The sequence below is a fragment of the Centropristis striata genome, chromosome 15, assembly GCF_030273125.1.
Source record: "Centropristis striata isolate RG_2023a ecotype Rhode Island chromosome 15, C.striata_1.0, whole genome shotgun sequence".
Taxonomy (NCBI): domain Eukaryota; kingdom Metazoa; phylum Chordata; class Actinopteri; order Perciformes; family Serranidae; genus Centropristis; species Centropristis striata.
The window spans coordinates 14206966-14225202 of record NC_081531.1 but is presented as its reverse complement, the minus strand read 5'-3'; the positions used below and the strand labels follow the sequence as shown (position 1 = coordinate 14225202).

Below are 18237 nucleotides of genomic sequence, written 5' to 3'. Positions count from 1 at the left end.
GTGACTTCAATGGCAACAAGGAACGTGACATTTATTCAAACAATATCATGTTTACCTTAAAAATAAAAAATCCCACTTAATTTACTCCAAAATAAACATATTTTCAAGTACACGCTTAAGTCAAGTTTCAAGTATTTAAATTTGATTTCTTGGTTATGTTGTCATATCAATTTGTCGGATTTTAATTTTGTGATGGAAATTTTGAATAGTAAGATGAGTTAACAGTTGGCATGATAAGTGATTTTTTACAATGCTTATTAATAATTAAATAATCAATGTTTTAGAGAATCAAAGTCGACTTTCGAAAAGCACCACAGGTTTTGAGTATTCCTTTCTTTTGATGAAGAGGTGCTTCATGCTGCTGGGACAAAAGACAAACAAAAACAAACCATCATTTGGTTTTCAGCATACAGGAAAACTAAAATGTTGGAACATTATCATGAATAAATACAGTCATTGCAAACTTTTGGTTGTTTTATTCAAGGAATAGTCAGTCACATTTTTCTGTTGCCATATTCTTTAAAGCAACAGATATGTCTCAGGTCTCATGAAATTATTATTTTTTTTAAATAATAATATCATGCTGTTTATTTTTATTAAATTAATTTAGGACTGAAAAGTTAATTCATAATTGTCTTTTGCAAACTCGAGCATTAGGGTTGGGGCGATAGTTTCTTTTTTCAGTTTTTTCTGTTCAACTGTGGTTACCCGTGGTTGCTGATAGATGATCTGATTGACAGGGGTCTGCAGGAGAAGTTAGAGGGATTTAGATGCTTAATGATGATTAATAGTGCAGAAGGTTTTTTTTTATCCGTTTATACCTGTGGATCCTGCTCTGTATATGAACAGATAAAAAACAAAGTGCACTTCTCTATTTTAAGTATGGTTTTGAATTTCTAAATGAAAGTAGCAACTATGTGTTAACCAAACTTCATTTTTGCAAACAGTGTATGGGGAAATAAAGGTATTTATACTGTAAATTTTTTTAATCTTAATACTTAGTAAAGTAGTACAGTTGTAGTGAAGCAGTATAGTCGTGGTGAAGCAGTATAGTCGTGGTAAAGCAGTATAGTCGTGGTAAAGCAGTATAGTCGTGGTAACGTAGTATAGTCGTGGTAAAGCAGTATAGTCGTGGTAAAGCAGTATAGTCGTGGTAAAGCAGTATAGTCGTGGTAAAGCAGTATAGTCGTGGTAAAGCAGTATAGTCGTGGTAACGTAGTATAGTCGTGGTAAAGCAGTACAGTCGTGGCAAAGCAGTATAGTCGTGGTAAAGCAGTATAGTCGTGGTAAAGCAGTATAGTCGTGGTAAAGCAGTATAGTCGTGATAAAGTAGTATAGTCGTGGTAAAGCAGTATAGTCGTGGTAAAGTAGAATAGTCGTAGTAAAGCAGTAGTAGCATAAGTAAATTGCAAAAGTCAAATCCAAAGAAAGGAGCTTTATAAACTAATATAATATAATTGTATTCCTTTAGGACCCACCTTTCTCTCTTCTGCATCTGTTGAATTGTTTGGGGTAGAGGTCGTCCAAAACTCTCTGGCAAGAAGAGAGTAGCCAAGGCACACACAACAGCCAGAGTCCCTAGTATTATATATGGCAGGAACTTAAAGTACATCCCTGTACAAGGAGAGGGGAAATTAGGATGAGGGAGGTCCTCTGTTCTGCGTATGTGCACTGTAAATGTTTACAGTATGTGAAATCATCAGTGTGTACAGATTATCTAAACTACAAATCAGATACCTAGCTACTAAAATGTATCAATGTGCTCAGATAAAAGGTTTGACAAATGTTATAAATTACTATTAAAAACCAGTTTACTCACTCAGCTGTAGCAAAAAAGGTGCAATACAGCTGCCCACTCTGGAAAATGCAGAGCATGTCCCCGTCGCTGTGTTCCTGAGGACTGTTGGATAAAGCTCTGCTGTGTAGCCATACAGCAAGCTGAAACCGGCACAGATACCAAATTTACCCAGCATCTCCAGGGCAACAGCCACACCTGATAAACCTAAAACATTAGAAATAGTTTGTCTAAGAACAGAACTGAAGGCAAATGAAAGTCAGTCTCTGTATGATCCGAGTGCTCAGATTTTTACCCCTGACTTCATGTCATGCAGCCATTTTTTCCACTGCTTAATAAACTCCAAAGTTCTTCTTTTATTCTTAACAATTGTTCAACCTTAGAGGTTGTCTCAAAGGGGCTCTTACCCAATGTTACACATTAAAGTCTGCATGTGTGAATAAAAGTTGAATAACATATTTTGTGGCTCCAAGCAGAGCTGGTGTGAAATATGATAAATTGTCTCAGGTGATGTCACATGAGTTAGTAGCGACTGGGGCTGAAGATGAACAACTGGTGGCGTGGAGTTAGAGAGAAGTGAGTTTACCAGAACGTTGTAGCCCACTCCTCGCCAACAGCTCATGGCTATATTATGAGCTGCTACAAGCATGAACTGTTGCTGTAGATTAGCTTTGTGGATAATGTAGGTGGCAGGTTTTGACAAGCAAGAAGAATGTGTGAATGAAATGGATGATATTCCTCTAACTGTCCATGGTAAGTCTGACAATGCTATAGGAGTACAATGCTGAATCTGTAGAATATCTTTTAAATATTCAAAAAAATAAGCTTGAAAACACGAGTAGTGTGATGGACTACATCATGACACTGCTTACTTTGAGGCACCAGCTGAATCAGGTACAGCGACATTCCTGCAAGCAGCAAGACAAATATGACAGACAGTCGTCGTGGAAGGTATCGCAGTGCCAGCCAGCTAGAAATGTATGCTGGTACTTCTACAGCTGCTGAGAGGAAGCAGCTGAGATAGGGGTTAGCATGAAGTTGGGATGAGTTCAGGGACAGGCCATAGTATCCAATACTCATAGTGAACCTGGGAGGACAAAGATACAGACAACAGAGATATTAGAATGGAAATATGCGTAAAAAGAAATCAATATAATGCCATTTAATGTGTACAATAGCAAACCAAGAGCATTAAACTTAATACTTTTATTTATGCTTCACTGCCATCAAGACAGAACAATTTGGCATGCAAGACTTGGGATACAGTAGTAGTGCAGGATTTAAATCTTAATCACATCACTGTAGAGAAACACTAGTAAACACTTTAAGTACATCTGTACAATCTAGTACAATAGTCCTGGCAATTATCATCCAGAACATTAACTTAGTATCAAGTGATAACATTAGTTTAATGTGTTATTTACCCTTTAATAATTTGTAACTTTCAATTACAAGTCAGTACTTTAGTATTTTGTCATTCAGCTGTTTTGATGACTGCAGATTTCGGGTGTCGAACAAAACCAAGTCAACCAAAAAAACTAATGACATTTGCTTACACCAAAATCAAAGATTCAAATCAAAGAAAAAGCAAAAGATTTTCTTGGATGTCAATTCTGTTCACAGCATCACAGACCACTTTGGATATTTATCAACTGATTTGGTCCCAAAATAATTTTGCCAAACAGTTACAAAGGCAACAGGCATAAAGAGAGCATGTGGGGAAGTATAGCTGTTGAGAAACTCTGTGAGAAACCTACAAAGGGGGAGTACAGGTTTGCCATCTTCCAAAATCATTGATTTCCAAGCGCATTAGCTTGATGTTTTGCTATGGACATTATATGTGACAGAAATGACATGCAGTCATTGTGAAATGTATACTATACAATCTGACCATAAAGGATGATGTCATGAGCTCTCTCTCTGCCCTGTTAACAGCACTAATTGCTGCAGCTCCAGTCTCGGCTCTGTCTGATCAGCCACACCTGCATCTACTCCTGCACTAATTAACCTGCCAGCTGCACTGCATTCCCTGTTCATCACCCTCTGTATATAAGCCCTGGCTTTCAGTACCTCCTTGTCAGATCGTCTGCAAACCAGTACCAGTTACCCTGCCTGTCTTCATTCGCCTCTGACTCCTACCTGTGATATCGGACCTGCTCAACTACGTCTTTCATCTTCTGCCCCGTGACTCCGGACAATCAGTGAGTGTGCTCTGGAACCCACCCCGCCATCTCAGTGAGACGCCTCACAGCTCTGGACTCACACCCATACACTCCTTTTCCCCGAATCCTTCAATAAACTGTTTAACGTGACGCTCTTGTGGTCCTCGTCCTGTTTGGTGTCTGACAGTACGATCTGACCAAAACATGGACCCAGCGCACGTCCCACCCAGCATGGAACCCGACGAACCTGAACAACCCACGGCCATGCAGCGCCTGGAACACACAGAGAGAGAGGTTAACCGCATGACTGATGACATTGCCTCCCTGCTCCAGGTCGGCCATCAACAGCAACAGCAGTTCCAGCAGCAACAGCAACAGATTCAGCAGCAGCAACAACAACTTGCCATGGTTATTCAACTTCTCACCAACCTTACTCCTCCGTCAGCTTCAGCCAGTCTGCCCACCAGCCCAGCTTCCGAGTCATCTGCCCTGGTCACTGCCGCCGCTGTTGCTGTATCCCCAGAACCCAAGATTGGCAATCCAGAGCGGTTCAACGGCGACCCAACTCAGGTACGGGCATTCCTGACGAGCTGCCGTGTCCAGTTTAGCCTGCAACCCCGAACCTTTGCCACTGAAGGGGCTAAAGTAGGTTATGTGATCACTCACCTGACGGGACGGGCTCGACTGTGGGGAACAGCTGAGTTCGAGCGCCAGACCCCTGCATGTGCTACCTTCAACCTGTTCGCCGAGGAGATGCTCAAGGTCTTCGACTTGGGATCCACAACAGCTGAGGCATCACAGATCCTGATGAGTATTCGCCAAGGCAGAAGGACCGTGGCGGATTACTCCATCGATTTTCGAACAGTGGCAAGTCGGAGCTCCTGGAACGTGGAGGCGTTGGTGGATGCGTTCCTCCACAGCCTGGCGGACTACATAAAGGATGAGTTGGTTTCCCATGATCAACCCTCCACCCTCGACGAAGCCATTGCTCTGGCTGTCCGCATCGACCGCAGGATCCAGGCCCGTCGCCGAGAGAGAGGGCGCAACAGTCCATCCACCAGCACACGGAGCAGCCCGTCTGCTCTCCCGTCTTCTCCTGCCACACCATCTTACCAGCCGGACCAGCCTGAACTGATGGAAATCGGCCGCGCCTCCCTAACCCCTGCAGAACGGCAGCGACGCATCACCTCTAACCTGTGTCTGTACTGTGGCGGTGATGGGCATCGAGTCGCCACCTGTCCAGCAAAAGCCAGAGCTCACCAGATGTAGGAGGAATCCGGCTGAGCTCAATGAACATTCAGTCCTCCATCAATCGTAAAACCCTGATCCAAGTCTGTCTTTACCTGTCTGATACAACCCACACTCTGGCAGCCCTGGTGGACTCTGGCGCAGAAGCAAACATTATGGACACAGAACTTGCTCGTCAGCTGGGCTTGGAAAGCCACCGCTTGTCCGCTCCCGTTCCAGCCCGGGCCCTGGACGGTCACGTACTTGGCACAGTTACCAGAATCACTGCCCCCATCTCAATGTTGGTGTCAGGCAACCACCAAGAGACCATCTGCTTCCACCTACTCTGCTCCCCGGGCCAACCCCTAATCCTGGGCCACCCATGGCTCCGTCTCCACAATCCTCACCTCGACTGGGCCTCCGGAACTGTCAATGAGTTGGGAGATGACTGCCACCTGACCTGTTTGCGTGCTGCCTCGCTGCCCACCAGCTCAATACCCCCCAGCACTGCCCCTGACATTTCTAACGTTCCTGAATGCTACCATGGCCTCCGGCAAGTGTTCAACAAGACCAAAGCCACATCTCTGCCCCCACACCGTCCGTACGACTGCGCCATTGACCTTCTCCCTGGATCTGCTCCACCTAAAGGTCACCTCTACTCACTGTCTCCTCCAGAAAGAAAGGCCATGGAGGATTACATCAGGGACTCCTTAGCAGCTGGAATCATCCGCCCGTCTTCTTCTCCTGCTGGTGCCGGGTTCTTCTTTGTGGGAAAGAAAGACGGTTCTCTTCGGCCCTGCATTGATTACCGAGGTCTGAACGACATCACAGTGAAGAACCGGTATCCTCTGCCCTTACTCACCTCTGCTTTTGAGCTGCTCCAGGGATCCACAATTTTCACTAAACTGGACCTTCGTAATGCGTACCACCTAGTGCGCATACGAGAAGGCGACGAGTGGAAAACAGCATTCAACACCCACACCGGCCACTACGAGTACCTGGTAATGCCATTTGGCCTCACCAACGCACCAGCGGTATTCCAGGCTCTGGTGAATGATGTGCTGCGGGACATGCTGAATAAGTTCGTCTTCGTGTACCTGGACGACATCTTGATTTTCTCCAGAACTCTGTCTGAACACACTCGTCATGTCCAACTGGTCCTCCGTCGCCTCCTGGAGAACTCCCTCTATGTCAAAGCAGAGAAGTGCGAGTTCCATGTTCAGTCTGTGTCATTCCTGGGATACATCGTGGCTGAGGGAAATATCCAGATGGACCCCGCAAAGGTCTCGGCAGTTACTTCCTGGCCAGTTCCGGAGAATAGGAAGAAGTTGCAACAGTTCCTTGGCTTTGCCAATTTCTACAGGAAATTCATCCGGAACTACAGCACCGTCGCCGCTCCCCTCACCACTCTGACCAGTATCAAACACCCCTTTGTCTGGACCCCAGAGGCTAACAAAGCCTTTCAGACCCTCAAGGCCCGCTTCACCACGGCACCCATCCTCCTGATGCCGGATGCAGACCGACAGTTCGTCGTCGAGGTGGATGCCTCGGACATGGGAGTCGGGGCCATACTTTCTCAACGGGCAGTGGAGGACAACAAATTGCACCCCTGTGCATTCTTTTCCCGCCGGCCTTCGCCTGCAGAGCGCAATTATGACATTGGAAACCGTGAGCTTTTGGCCGTCAAGCTTGCCCTGGAGGAGTGGCGTCACTGGCTGGAGGGGTCCACGGTCCCGTTCCTGGTCTGGACAGATCACAAAAACCTTGAATACATCCGCACTGCCAAGCGCCTCAACTCCAGACAATCCCGCTGGGCCTTGTTTTTCACCAGATTCAACTTCACCCTGTCATACCGCCCAGGTTCACGTAATACCAAGCCGGATGCTCTCTCCCGCCAGTTCCAGAAGGATGACGCCCCTTCCCAGGAACCTGCACCCATCCTGCCTGATCCCTGTATCATTGCTGCTTTGACCTGGGATGTCGAGGAAGAGGTTCAAGAGGCTCTCCGTGACCATCCCGGCACCAGTGCATGCCCTGATGGCCGTCTCTTCGTCCCTGAGAACTTGAGATCCCGGGTCATACAGTGGGGACACAACTCCCGCCTTGCCTGCCACCCGGGTTCAGCCCGCACCTGCCATCTCCTTGCCCAGCGCTTCTGGTGGCCTTCCTTGAGAAGGGATGTCAGAGAATTTGTCCGTGCTTGCCTCACCTGCAACCAGAACAAATCCTCCAACCAGCCACCCGCTGGATTACTCCAGCCTCTGCCTGTGCCCACACGACCCTGGTCCCACGTCTCCCTGGACTTTGTAACAGGCCTGCCCCCATCGGATGGAATGACTGTCATTCTCACTGTGGTTGACCGGTTCAGCAAGATGGCGCACTTCATTCCCCTCCTGAAGCTGCCATCTGCTAGAGAGACTGCCCAGGTTGTTATAGATCATGTCTTCCGTCTACACGGTCTGCCCAAGGACGTTGTCTCAGACCGAGGCCCACAATTCACCTCTACATTCTGGAAGGAGTTCTGCCATCTTCTAGGGGCCACAGTAAGTCTCACCTCTGGATTTCATCCCCAGTCCAATGGTCAGTCAGAGCGGGCGAACCAGGAACTGGAGAAGGCGCTCCGATGCATGGCTTCCCGTAAGCCCCAGGCTTGGGCGCAACAACTGACATGGGTAGAGTACGCCCACAACTCCCTCACCTGTTCTGCCACTGGTATGTCACCTTTTCAGTGTGTATATGGCTACCAGCCCCCTCTGTTCCCCAGCCAGGAAGGAGAGGTTTCCTGTCCATCTGCCCTCGCCCATGCTCGCCGATGCCGCCGCACCTGGTCACAAGCCCGTGCCACACTACTCAAGTCAGTGACCAGCTATGCCACTGGGGCTAACCGTCGGAGGACACCAGCACCCACTTACTGTGTTGGCCAGAAGGTGTGGCTGTCAGCCAAGGACCTGCCGCTGAGGGTGGAATCACGTAAGCTAGCACCTCGGTTCATCGGCCCATTCCCTATCCAGAGGGTCATCAGTCCAACCGCGGTCCGGCTCCAGTTGCCAGCTTCCATGAAGGTGCACCCCACTTTCCATGTTTCGAAAGTCAAACCAGTGCATGTAAGCCCGCTGGTCCCAGCGGCACCTGCTCCTCCTCCTCCTCGCCTCATTGACGGTGGGCTGGTGTACACCGTTCGACGCCTGCTTCAGTCCAGACGGAGGGGTAGGGCCCTCCAGTATCTCGTCGACTGGGAGGGCTATGGGCCTGAGGAGAGAACCTGGGTGCCGACCAGTCGAATTGTGGACCGGACTCTCATCGCCGACTTCCACCGTCTGCATCCGGACCAGCCTGCCATCCGTCGGGGTCGTCCTAAGGGGTCCCGTCGCTCCTCCTGCCCAGTTTCTGACCCTGCCCTGGCCCCTGATGGCACCTCTCAGGCCCCCTCGGAGGATGAGGCCATGGAGTCTGACCGCTCAGAGGAGTTCTGACCCTCCGCCGACTCCCCCTCTGCCCGCCCAGCTTGATGTTTTTTGGGGACTTCTGGGGCCGTCCCTTAGGGGGGGGGGTTCTGTCATGAGCTCTCTCTCTGCCCTGTTAACAGCACTAATTGCTGCAGCTCCAGTCTCGGCTCTGTCTGATCAGCCACACCTGCATCTACTCCTGCACTAATTAACCTGCCAGCTGCACTGCATTCCCTGTTCATCACCCTCTGTATATAAGCCCTGGCTTTCAGTACCTCCTTGTCAGATCGTCTGCAAACCAGTACCAGTTACCCTGCCTGTCTTCATTCGCCTCTGACTCCTACCTGTGATATCGGACCTGCTCAACTACGTCTTTCATCTTCTGCCCCGTGACTCCGGACAATCAGTGAGTGTGCTCTGGAACCCACCCCGCCATCTCAGTGAGACGCCTCACAGCTCTGGACTCACACCCATACACTCCTTTTCCCCGAATCCTTCAATAAACTGTTTAACGTGACGCTCTTGTGGTCCTCGTCCTGTTTGGTGTCTGACAGATGAGCGACTGCTTTACATCAGATATTACTATTATTAATAAATGAAGCATAATGAGGTTGCTGTCTTACCTAAAAAAAACCCACCAAGCCCTGATGGTATTATGAGCTGACCATTAACCCTTGTATTAAAAGAAATGTAACACTAATAAACACAATCTCAACATTTACACCCGCCACAACAACATGCTTCTTTGGCACCATCCATAGGAAATGCAACTTTCCTGTTGCACGCAAGGATTTGTCTGCAGTGTGTAGAATTGAGCGCGGGTTCATTATGCACAGAACATGAATATTCCTGTCTGATGTGGTTCAAAATGCTTGAAAGTTAAAAATAATTTACAAATATTTCAGATTTTGGTTTCATTCTTTTTCTTCGGTCTCCAGCGTGAGAAGGCCTGAACACTCCCCAATTGTTTTTTTTCACCTACAATACGAAACTCCACTTGAAAGTATTGGAGCAACTAGTTGGAGATGGCAGAGCAATGAAATGCACATTAACCCTCCATGAGTTGTGTTCACTGAATGCATAACAGAGCAGGAGGTCCCACTACCAGGAGTCAAACTCCCAGTTTCAGTGGGATTTCTCCCCCTGCCCAACTCTGTAGTTTTCTGCTGTTTGGTTTTGGGCTTGAGTGAGTGGTGGAGTTGAATTTGATTGAATTATGCCGAGGTGTTTAAAAAAAACATTTAAACAGACAGGATAAATGCACAACTGTTGTTAATAATGCTTGAGTCTAATTGTTTGCTTTGATGTGTTGTGTGACTGAAATGCTCAGATTAGATACTCACCACACCAGGCACAGAATGGCAGTCATGCTTCTGATGTTTTTAGTCCTCAGCAGGTTGAAGACATTGGGTTGCTCCTTTGCAGGTGTCTTTGTATCAACAGCCTGCAAGATCCAAAATCTTAGCCTCATCTACAATTTGTTGTGTTTTACTGCTTGAATTTGGTACATTCATGTTCCCTCAGGGTGAACATACTACGTAACAATGTGGCTGGCTCCTGTCAAGTCCTCAAAGCAAAAGCACACTTACATCTACACTGTAATCTTCAAAGATGACTTGTGGAGCCTCAACTTTGTTCTTCTTAGCGGCCTTTCTTATGATGGCTTCAGCCTCCTCCACTCTTCCCTGAGAGAGCAACCACCGAGGAGACTCTGGGATGAACCTGCCTCAGTGTTTAACAGAGAAACAGAAAGGTTCGGCATGTATCAGAGGGGCTGAAAAATGAAGCAACAAAGAAGGTCCAACTTTTCTCTTGTGAAAGAACCAAATCTTTATTTTGATTTTTAAAAATCATGATACGTGTGGTGCATGGTGAGACAGTAAAAACATATTTTGTTGTGAAGAGTATAACCCACCACCAGAGGGGGATGTAGAGCAGGGCAGGCAGAGAGGTACCCAGCAGGAGAGACTTCCAGTCCCTTAAAAAGTAACCAAAGAGAGGCAGCATCATGTAGCCAATGGCAAAGCCCAAACATATGCCCAGTGTTGAGAACAGGACCCGAACATTACCAGTCAAGATCTCAGTGCCTGGACAGAAAGAGAAAGACAGATAATGTGTGACAGAAGTGCAGGTTATAAGTGAGGACATTAGTAATAATCTATATTTTTATCAATAATATCACAATTTATATATATAATTCTAAATCAATCACTACTTTATAAAAGGGTCCTTAATTGTTAATAGAGCATGAAATGTTGACATTTACCCAACACAAAACCAGAGACATAGTTGGAGATCTGTCCCAAACCACTGAAGAAGAAGAGGATGGAGAACACCGTCCAAGAAGGTGAGAAGATTTGGGCAAAGGTAAAAATAGTTTGAATTGCCATGGTGGCGAAGAGAATTGGCTTCCTTCCAAACCTAGAGTGATTAGTCAATTAGTCAGACAATAAAATAAGGGGGAATAAAAATAAGATGTGAAGGTTTAGACGACAAAATACATGCTGCTAAAAAATACTTTGTTTGAACTATTCATTTAATATCGGGCATGATCTTTTCTCTATGCAAAATTAGAGCAATTTGGGGAAGAAATAAGAAGATTTTAAGTTTTACCATACAGCATACAGGTTTTTATATACGTGCGGGTGTGTGCGTGTGTGCGTGTGTGCGTCTATTCTCCGCTGTCCCCTTAAAGAACAAGAATAAACAAGAAAAAACAAGACTGGCAGCAACTCACCACTGTTTATGTCATTTAATTGTAAGAAGTTTACAGTCAGTACCTGTCTGAGAACTGTCCTGAGACAGTTTTTTTAGGAGAGGTTTTATTACTGCAGTTTTCAAAGTCTGTGGAAACTGTCCTGCTTGGAGAGAAGAATTTATTATCTGCAGTACATCCGGAGCTATGCAGTTGAAAACAGTTTTTAAAAAGTTTGAAGGCAGAATATCAAGGCAGCAGGTTGTGGGCTTTAATTTTGAAACCGTTTCCGTTAGTGTTGTATAATCTAGGAGGCTTAAAATGTCCTAGCTTGACTAGAGGATGGGAAGGCACCAGTGTTATCATTCCTGAGCTGGAGCTGCACACTGCTTGTCTTATCTGTAATATTTTGTTTGTGAAGAAGGCTGCAAAGTCATTGCATGACTTGTTAGACAGCAGTTCAGGAGGGACTGATGCTGTGGGATTTGTCAGTCTGTCTACTACAGATAAAAGTGTGCGGGCATTATTACTGTTTATATTGATAATCTCTGAAAAATATGACTGCCTTGCATTCTTCAGTTGATTGATTATAGTTGCGAAGACCCTCTTTATAAATATCGTAATATACCTGGAGTTTGTTCTTTCGCCACCTGCGTTCTGTTTGTCTACATACTTTTTTCTGCGCTTTAACCAGTGTGGCGTTTCTCCAGGGTGTCTTTTTCCTCCTCGAGAGAACTTTGGTCTTAATTGGGGCGATAGAGTTGATAACAGTCAAAACATTGGAACTAAAACTGTTAACAAGGTCATCAACTAGAGCTGAGGGCGGGGTTGGTGATGTTGTAAAATCCTGGGTGAATAATGCACAAGTGTTTTCATTTATATAGCGCTTCCTGATTACCTCTGCTTCACCTTTTGTAGGATTGGCAAGGGTGGTCATTTTAAACAAAACACAGTAGTGATCAGAAAGAGCAACATTGTTCACCACAACCTCAGAGATATTAAGACCTTTGGTAATAATTAGATCTAATATGTGTCCTCTGTTATGTGTTGGATCTGTGACATGCTGAGAAAGCCCAAAGTTATCCAGAATATTTAAAAGTTCTTTAACACACCCATCTTCAGGATTATCAACATGAATGTTAAAATCACCTACTAAAACAACACGGTCAAAATCCATGCACACAACAGACAGTAGTTTGGCAAAGTCATCAAAAAACCTTGCATCATATTTGGGGGGTCTGTAGATGGTCAAATAGATTGCTCTATAGGGTGATTTTAACTGAATGGCAACATATTCAAAGGAGTCAAACTGACCATAAGACATGTTCTTACATTGGCAGCTGTCCTTGAACAGGGTGGCAACTCCACCTCCTCTCTTATGTATTCTTGCTTCACTGAAGAAACTAAAATTTGGGGGGGTTGACTCAATAAGAACTGCTGCACTATTATCCTGACTTAACCAAGTTTCAGTTAAAAACATAAAATCAAGGTTGTGCTTGTGAATAAAATCATTGATTAAGAAAGATTTGCCAAGCAGAGATCTGATATTTAAAAGAGCTAAATGTAAGTCCTTAACAGGAAACGCTGGTGAGTTTGGAGGATGACATGCTATACTCAGTAGATTGGCAGAGTTAATTGAACACTTTTTATTTCTCACCAGTTTGATTCCTTTTCTGTTACCTATTATCACAGGAATTGAGAAAGCTGACTGAACTCCATGGGGCCCTGACTGTTGCTGGAACAGAGCAATCTTGATATTGATATCAGAGCCTGGACCCGGCACATATCAGTCAGACTCACAGATAGGGTCATTCAGGGATTCCCAGGTATGGTGATTCAGAGGGGGTGGGGGAGGGCGGTGATTTTTGGTTGAGCGTTCTTTCCGAGGTGGTGGAGTGGGAGGGGCTGGATGTGGGAGGTTAAGGGGGGTAAATAAGGGATTTTGGCGAGGTGTTAGCTGGATTCCAATCTTGACAAGGCTCTTCATCCTGTCTGTGAAATCCAGAAGTGGGGAGTCCTGGCTGCATGGAGAGAGTTGGAAGCTGGGTGGGGTCTGGGGGGGGTGAGGATTGGGGGCTGGGTGGAGTCTGGGGGGGTGAGGGTTGGGTGTCTCCTGCCGTGACTCGGTGAGACTCCCCTCGTTGGGCTGTTGGGGCTGGTGGAGACTCCATTTTTTGGGGAGAGGATGATGATGACGCTGTCGGCTCTCTCAGACTCTGCTGTCCTCCATGGTCAGTCCTTATCATAGCGCCCTCACCAGAGCGACGTCTTATCCGTTGTTTTGGAACGTCTTGCCTCATGTCCTTGACACAGGCTGCTTGTGTGTGACGCAAATGATAAAAAATGTTGGAGCTTAGCAACTGCACTCCTGCCTTGTTAAGGCGAAATCCATCTGCCTTAAAGAGGTGCCTGCATCCCCAAAAGATGTTGAAATTGTCAATAAAGTTCATTGATTGAGCGGCACACATATCTTTGAGCCATCTGTTTAGCATCATCACCCTGCTGAATCTCTCATCCCCTTGTCGAACTCCTGGTAGTGGTCCACTGAAAAACACCTCAGTATTTAAACATCGAACTTTGTTAATCAGATCAGTGAAGTCTTGCTTTAATACCTCTGATTGTTGCTTCACAACATCAAGGGCTCCTGTGTGTATGATGAGAGCATTAGCTGTTGGATGCTCAGCAGCAATGTTCAGGATCTTCTTTGAGATATCAGACACCATGTCGTTGGTAAAACAGAGTACTTTGGTGTTCTTGCTGCAAGAGCATTTTATCTCATTCACAGCTCCGTCACCCACTATCAGAGTTTGGGGCCCAGTGGTTAGCTCTTTCTGTAGCCTTTTAGCATATGAATTAGCCTCATACCTTTCTCTGGAGCTGGAAGATGAGCCCACTTTCGGGGAGTCAGGATTCTGGGAGAGTGGAGCAAATCTGTTCTTCCGTAGAATTCCTGTGCCTTGGGGCAATTTGCTCTTCGTTTTTGTTGTAACCTTGGTCCATGGTTGCTTTCTCTTTGGTACTGGGGTTGAAGCGACATTCCTGTATGATGGTAGTGCAGGCCACACGGTGTCATCGTAAGTCTCCAGGTGCTGGGTTCTGCCTGATAACCGTCTTCCCAAAACTGAGGGAGGTGATTTGTAGTGCTTTGGCTTTGCACCAAGAGAGTTCCAGGGAGGAATTGTTGGTTTATTGCCATTTACACCCAGCTCCTGCTGCGTCTTGGTAGTGCTAGTTAGCTTTCCGTTAGCCGGAAAGGAGGGTGTACAATAAATGGAGGGAAGATAAAGTTAGCTAGCAGTATATACAGAGATATGGGGCTCATAAGTTTATTTTATGAGCTTTTGGTAATATACTTCGTTGTAAAGTTACTGTAGCTAGTGGTTGAACGGTGTCCTTGAGGACACTCTTAGGGGAGAGTTCCCGCTTACCCGATGATTGATGACTCTCACCTGTTTTTTTTGTTGTTGTTTTTTCAGATCTTTATTAACAATGAGGAAATACAGGCATTCACGGCATACAAAGAAAAATGTCAGTTACAGTATCTGTAGAATTAAATAGGCTATATATATATATATATATATATATATTTATCGCTTCTTACTGCATGTTGCCGGGTGCTGCCATCTTTCCACCTCTCTCTCCTATCTCCCTAAAGGTTAATTCCTCCATCATCACCTGGCGGCGCCGTGCTGAGTCAGCTCCAGATGCCGCAGCACCAAACATTTCAGATAGTTTGGCGCATTTGCAGCATCTGCCTGAAGGGCTTTGTTAGAAAAATTGCATGAGGAAACCTTGAAAATTGATAATCTGTCACCAACAGAAAAAACCTCACCATTTTTCTGCGCAGATCGTTGATGGGGAAATGAAAAGCTGGAGACGTCCAAGTTTCTCAGTTTAACAAAGTTTTATTACAATACGTCAAAAAATTTGCATTTTACAGAGATTCTCCGGGTTCAAAAACTCATGTCCCTGATACACACAGACGGGTTTCAGTTCATGAAGTCTGAACCACGACTCTCTCCCTGAACCCATTAAAATACTAACATTTGTTTACAAAACATGCTGGTCGATTTCCTCCAGGAAGTTCCGCCTTCTTGATCCGCTGATTCGCCAGTTTTAATCAATACAAAACGGCACGTCATGCCACCTTGTCATACGATCTTGCTCCCCCGAACAAGGCCATCCTGACCTGGCCTCTTCTCCAGAACATTCAACAAAAACCTCCTGCCTTGTTATGTCTTACAAAGATAGTATGTCTAACAGAGTCAAAGGATTTTCAGTGTCTCACATAGATTCTAAAAGTCTAAAAAATATGAAACAGACAATGAAATATATGTTATAACATTAACACACAAACATAATCATTGTATCAAAATCATATTGCCTGATTTAATATAAATACATAGAGAGAGATATTACACCCAGGGTTTGACCTGATAGTCACGCACAGAGACAGACACAGAGTCAGACACCAGGGAGTCAAACAACAGAGAAGCAGAAATCAAGCATAAAATCATTTACCAATATAGAAAATAATCAATTATTTTAACAGCTTGTCGTTTGTTTTTCTCGTAATTTCTCTGCTACTTCTATGCGTTTCTCTTACATTTTTATTTTCTGGCTGTGCCGTGACTGATTGATTGATTGACAGCCGAAGGGCCCAAGGAGGAGGGCTCTCGGCCCTCCCTCTACCTGATTTTTATTGACCATTGGCCAATTAGACTGCCGGCCGTGACATGACTGGCTGATTGACAGCAGAAGGGGCCAAGGAGGAGGGGGCCTTGGCCTTCGGCCCTCCCTCTACCTGTTTTATTGGCCATTGGGCAATCAGTCAACCCAAAAATATATTAAATTGAAAAAATATATTTTTTTGTTTTTCAAGTCGTTCGGCCCAAAAGTCTTGCCGGCCCACCGGGCATTTGCCCGGTATGCCAGATGGCCAGTCCAGCCCTGGTAGACAAAGTGTTACCAATATTAGTGTCAACAATAAAACACTGATAAACTAAACTGATAACTAAACAATCTCCCTCTGGCTCTTCTTTGTTGGGTTCTTATCTGATGCCTATGAATGTGGCAAATTGTCAAAGAAGTGATGATCTTAAAGGGGTAAAATCACATGATCTGATCAACTGAGGATGTAGGCGATTTTACCATAGGTGGCCGGCGTCATGAGGAGATGATTAAGGAAAAAAAAACAATTTTGACAAAAAAATGACTTAGGCAATTATTTTAACAGTGTGACAATATTATGAAATCAAGTTCAAATAAATATTCCTTCCTGTTTGCAATGTTCTTATGCATGTACAGATAACTATTACTAAATTACTTGGAAAATGAAGGCACCTTAAATAAAGAAGCATTATTTGATTTTAAGTGGATTTATGGACATTTATTTGGACTACTGCCTAATTCAGCTCTTAATGTAGGAAGTTTTTCTTTGCTCCATTATCTTTGACTTAGATTAAGATTAAGATTTGTGTTAATAACCCAATTTGTGTTTTGAATGTTGAGGAGAGGGGACACAAGCAATAAGTTAATTTGTAACCGCTTTTGTTTACATTTCTTTTTTACTTGCTGTAATATTATTTGGCTTTTATTGTGAATAAGTTATAAAATGCATTAACAAGCTATTATGTTGTTTATCTTTCATCTCTTTTGGCAAATTTCTAATGATTATGGAATTTGTGTTAGAATTTTTTTTCATAATAATTGAATATTTAAGCAGGTCTGAGCCAACTTCTTTGATGTTTGCCTGCCTAATTCTTCTACAACTCTTGATGTAGGAAGATATGACACATATCTAAGACATGAAGAATATACTTAATAAATTATTTTTGTTACAATCTTATCAGAAAGTTCCATAAAACACCTTCAGTCATGTCATAATACAAACTAAATCTAAAGTTGGGGAATCAGGGAACATTTAGAGGAGTTTTTGTGAGTAGTGTACAGCACAAACTACAAACCTGCATATATAGATTTCTGCTGGTTTCTATTTGCCCTAAATATTTTAACTATGTAACTGCTTTGACAATTGGCAAAAAAAAAAAAAAAAAAAAAAAAGACCACCAGGGGGTGCAAAACGCAAAGATATGAAACATCCAAATATGGTCTAACATTTCAGGATTAGAAAAACCCCCACTACTGTTTTAGATAATGGAGTGAATGATTTAGGTCTATCGTATTAAAAAGCATAAATCGAAGGAAGTCACAAATCTTACAGATCCTACAAGGGGAGTTCCTAGAGACTGAAAATGATCTATAGTAGATTCACATGACCACACAGTGCAGTCTTACTGTCTGAGAATAGATATTTAGGATGGGGTGATTATTATTTTCACATGCCCCATATTTTCAAAATTAAAACATCTGATCCTGTTTTATGTCTTATACATATTCAGGTTTCTAATTATTAGCTTTACTAGTTTTTATTGTTGTTTTAAGTACTTTGTAACTTTGTTTGAAAGGTGCCATATGAATTAATTTATTATTCAGCATAATCGTACAATATGTTCATATAAAAATGTTACATTGTATACAAATTAACAGCCATCATTTCACTGTTTCCAAGAAGTCAGTATAATTGACACAGGCAGACACAAAGTGAGAGTGTTTTGTTAACTTTTATTTTCCTAAAAAAAAAAAGGGGGAAAAAGTTCACATGACATTTAGCCTCAATATTACAGTATATTGAAATTCTTCTCAGGAAGTAAAATACAACATTTTTATTTTATTTTAATCTTATATTAAAAATATCAAATAGTACTCATCTAGCAGTGCTTACAGTATTTCAGGATATGTCACAGGCTTGATAGCAGAAAGGTTGGCTTTGTACAGAGCAGAGGTGGGCATATGCCAGTCTTAGCGAGGGCCTTGCAGAGACAACCTTTACCTTTGTGTTACCTGGCCTGG

At 44.2% G+C, this 18237-nt stretch overlaps 1 protein-coding gene across 1 annotated transcript; it reads right to left on the bottom strand.

Moving 5' to 3' along the window:
• Nucleotides 1-32: 32 nt before the first annotated feature.
• LOC131986991 (organic cation/carnitine transporter 2-like) lies at nucleotides 33-13571 on the bottom strand. Its single transcript, XM_059352133.1, has 10 exons — nucleotides 13301-13571; nucleotides 11411-11474; nucleotides 10897-11051; nucleotides 10546-10717; nucleotides 10220-10352; nucleotides 9974-10074; nucleotides 2668-2882; nucleotides 1820-2002; nucleotides 1479-1614; nucleotides 33-361 (listed from the first exon to the last, which is right to left on the bottom strand). The coding sequence occupies exons 1-10, from the start codon at nucleotides 13569-13571 to the stop codon at nucleotides 289-291; spliced, it is 1503 nt and encodes a 500-aa protein (XP_059208116.1). The 3' UTR covers nucleotides 33-288.
• Between the last annotated feature and the right edge of the window lie 4666 nt (nucleotides 13572-18237).

What these genes read in the sequence shown, in the direction of transcription:
- LOC131986991 (XM_059352133.1), bottom strand. Translation starts at nt 13,571, where the DNA reads ATGATAAGGACTGACCATGGAGGACAGCAGAGTCTGAGAGAGCCGACA. An exon ending in GCCATTCTGTGCCTGGTGTG is followed by an intron (nt 2,883 to 9,973) that starts GTGAGTATCTAA and finishes TTGTCCTCCCAG; the next exon opens with GTTCACTATGAGTATTGGAT. An exon ending in ACCTTTTTTGCTACAGCTGA is followed by an intron (nt 1,615 to 1,819) that starts GTGAGTAAACTG and finishes CTCCTTGTACAG; the next exon opens with GGATGTACTTTAAGTTCCTG.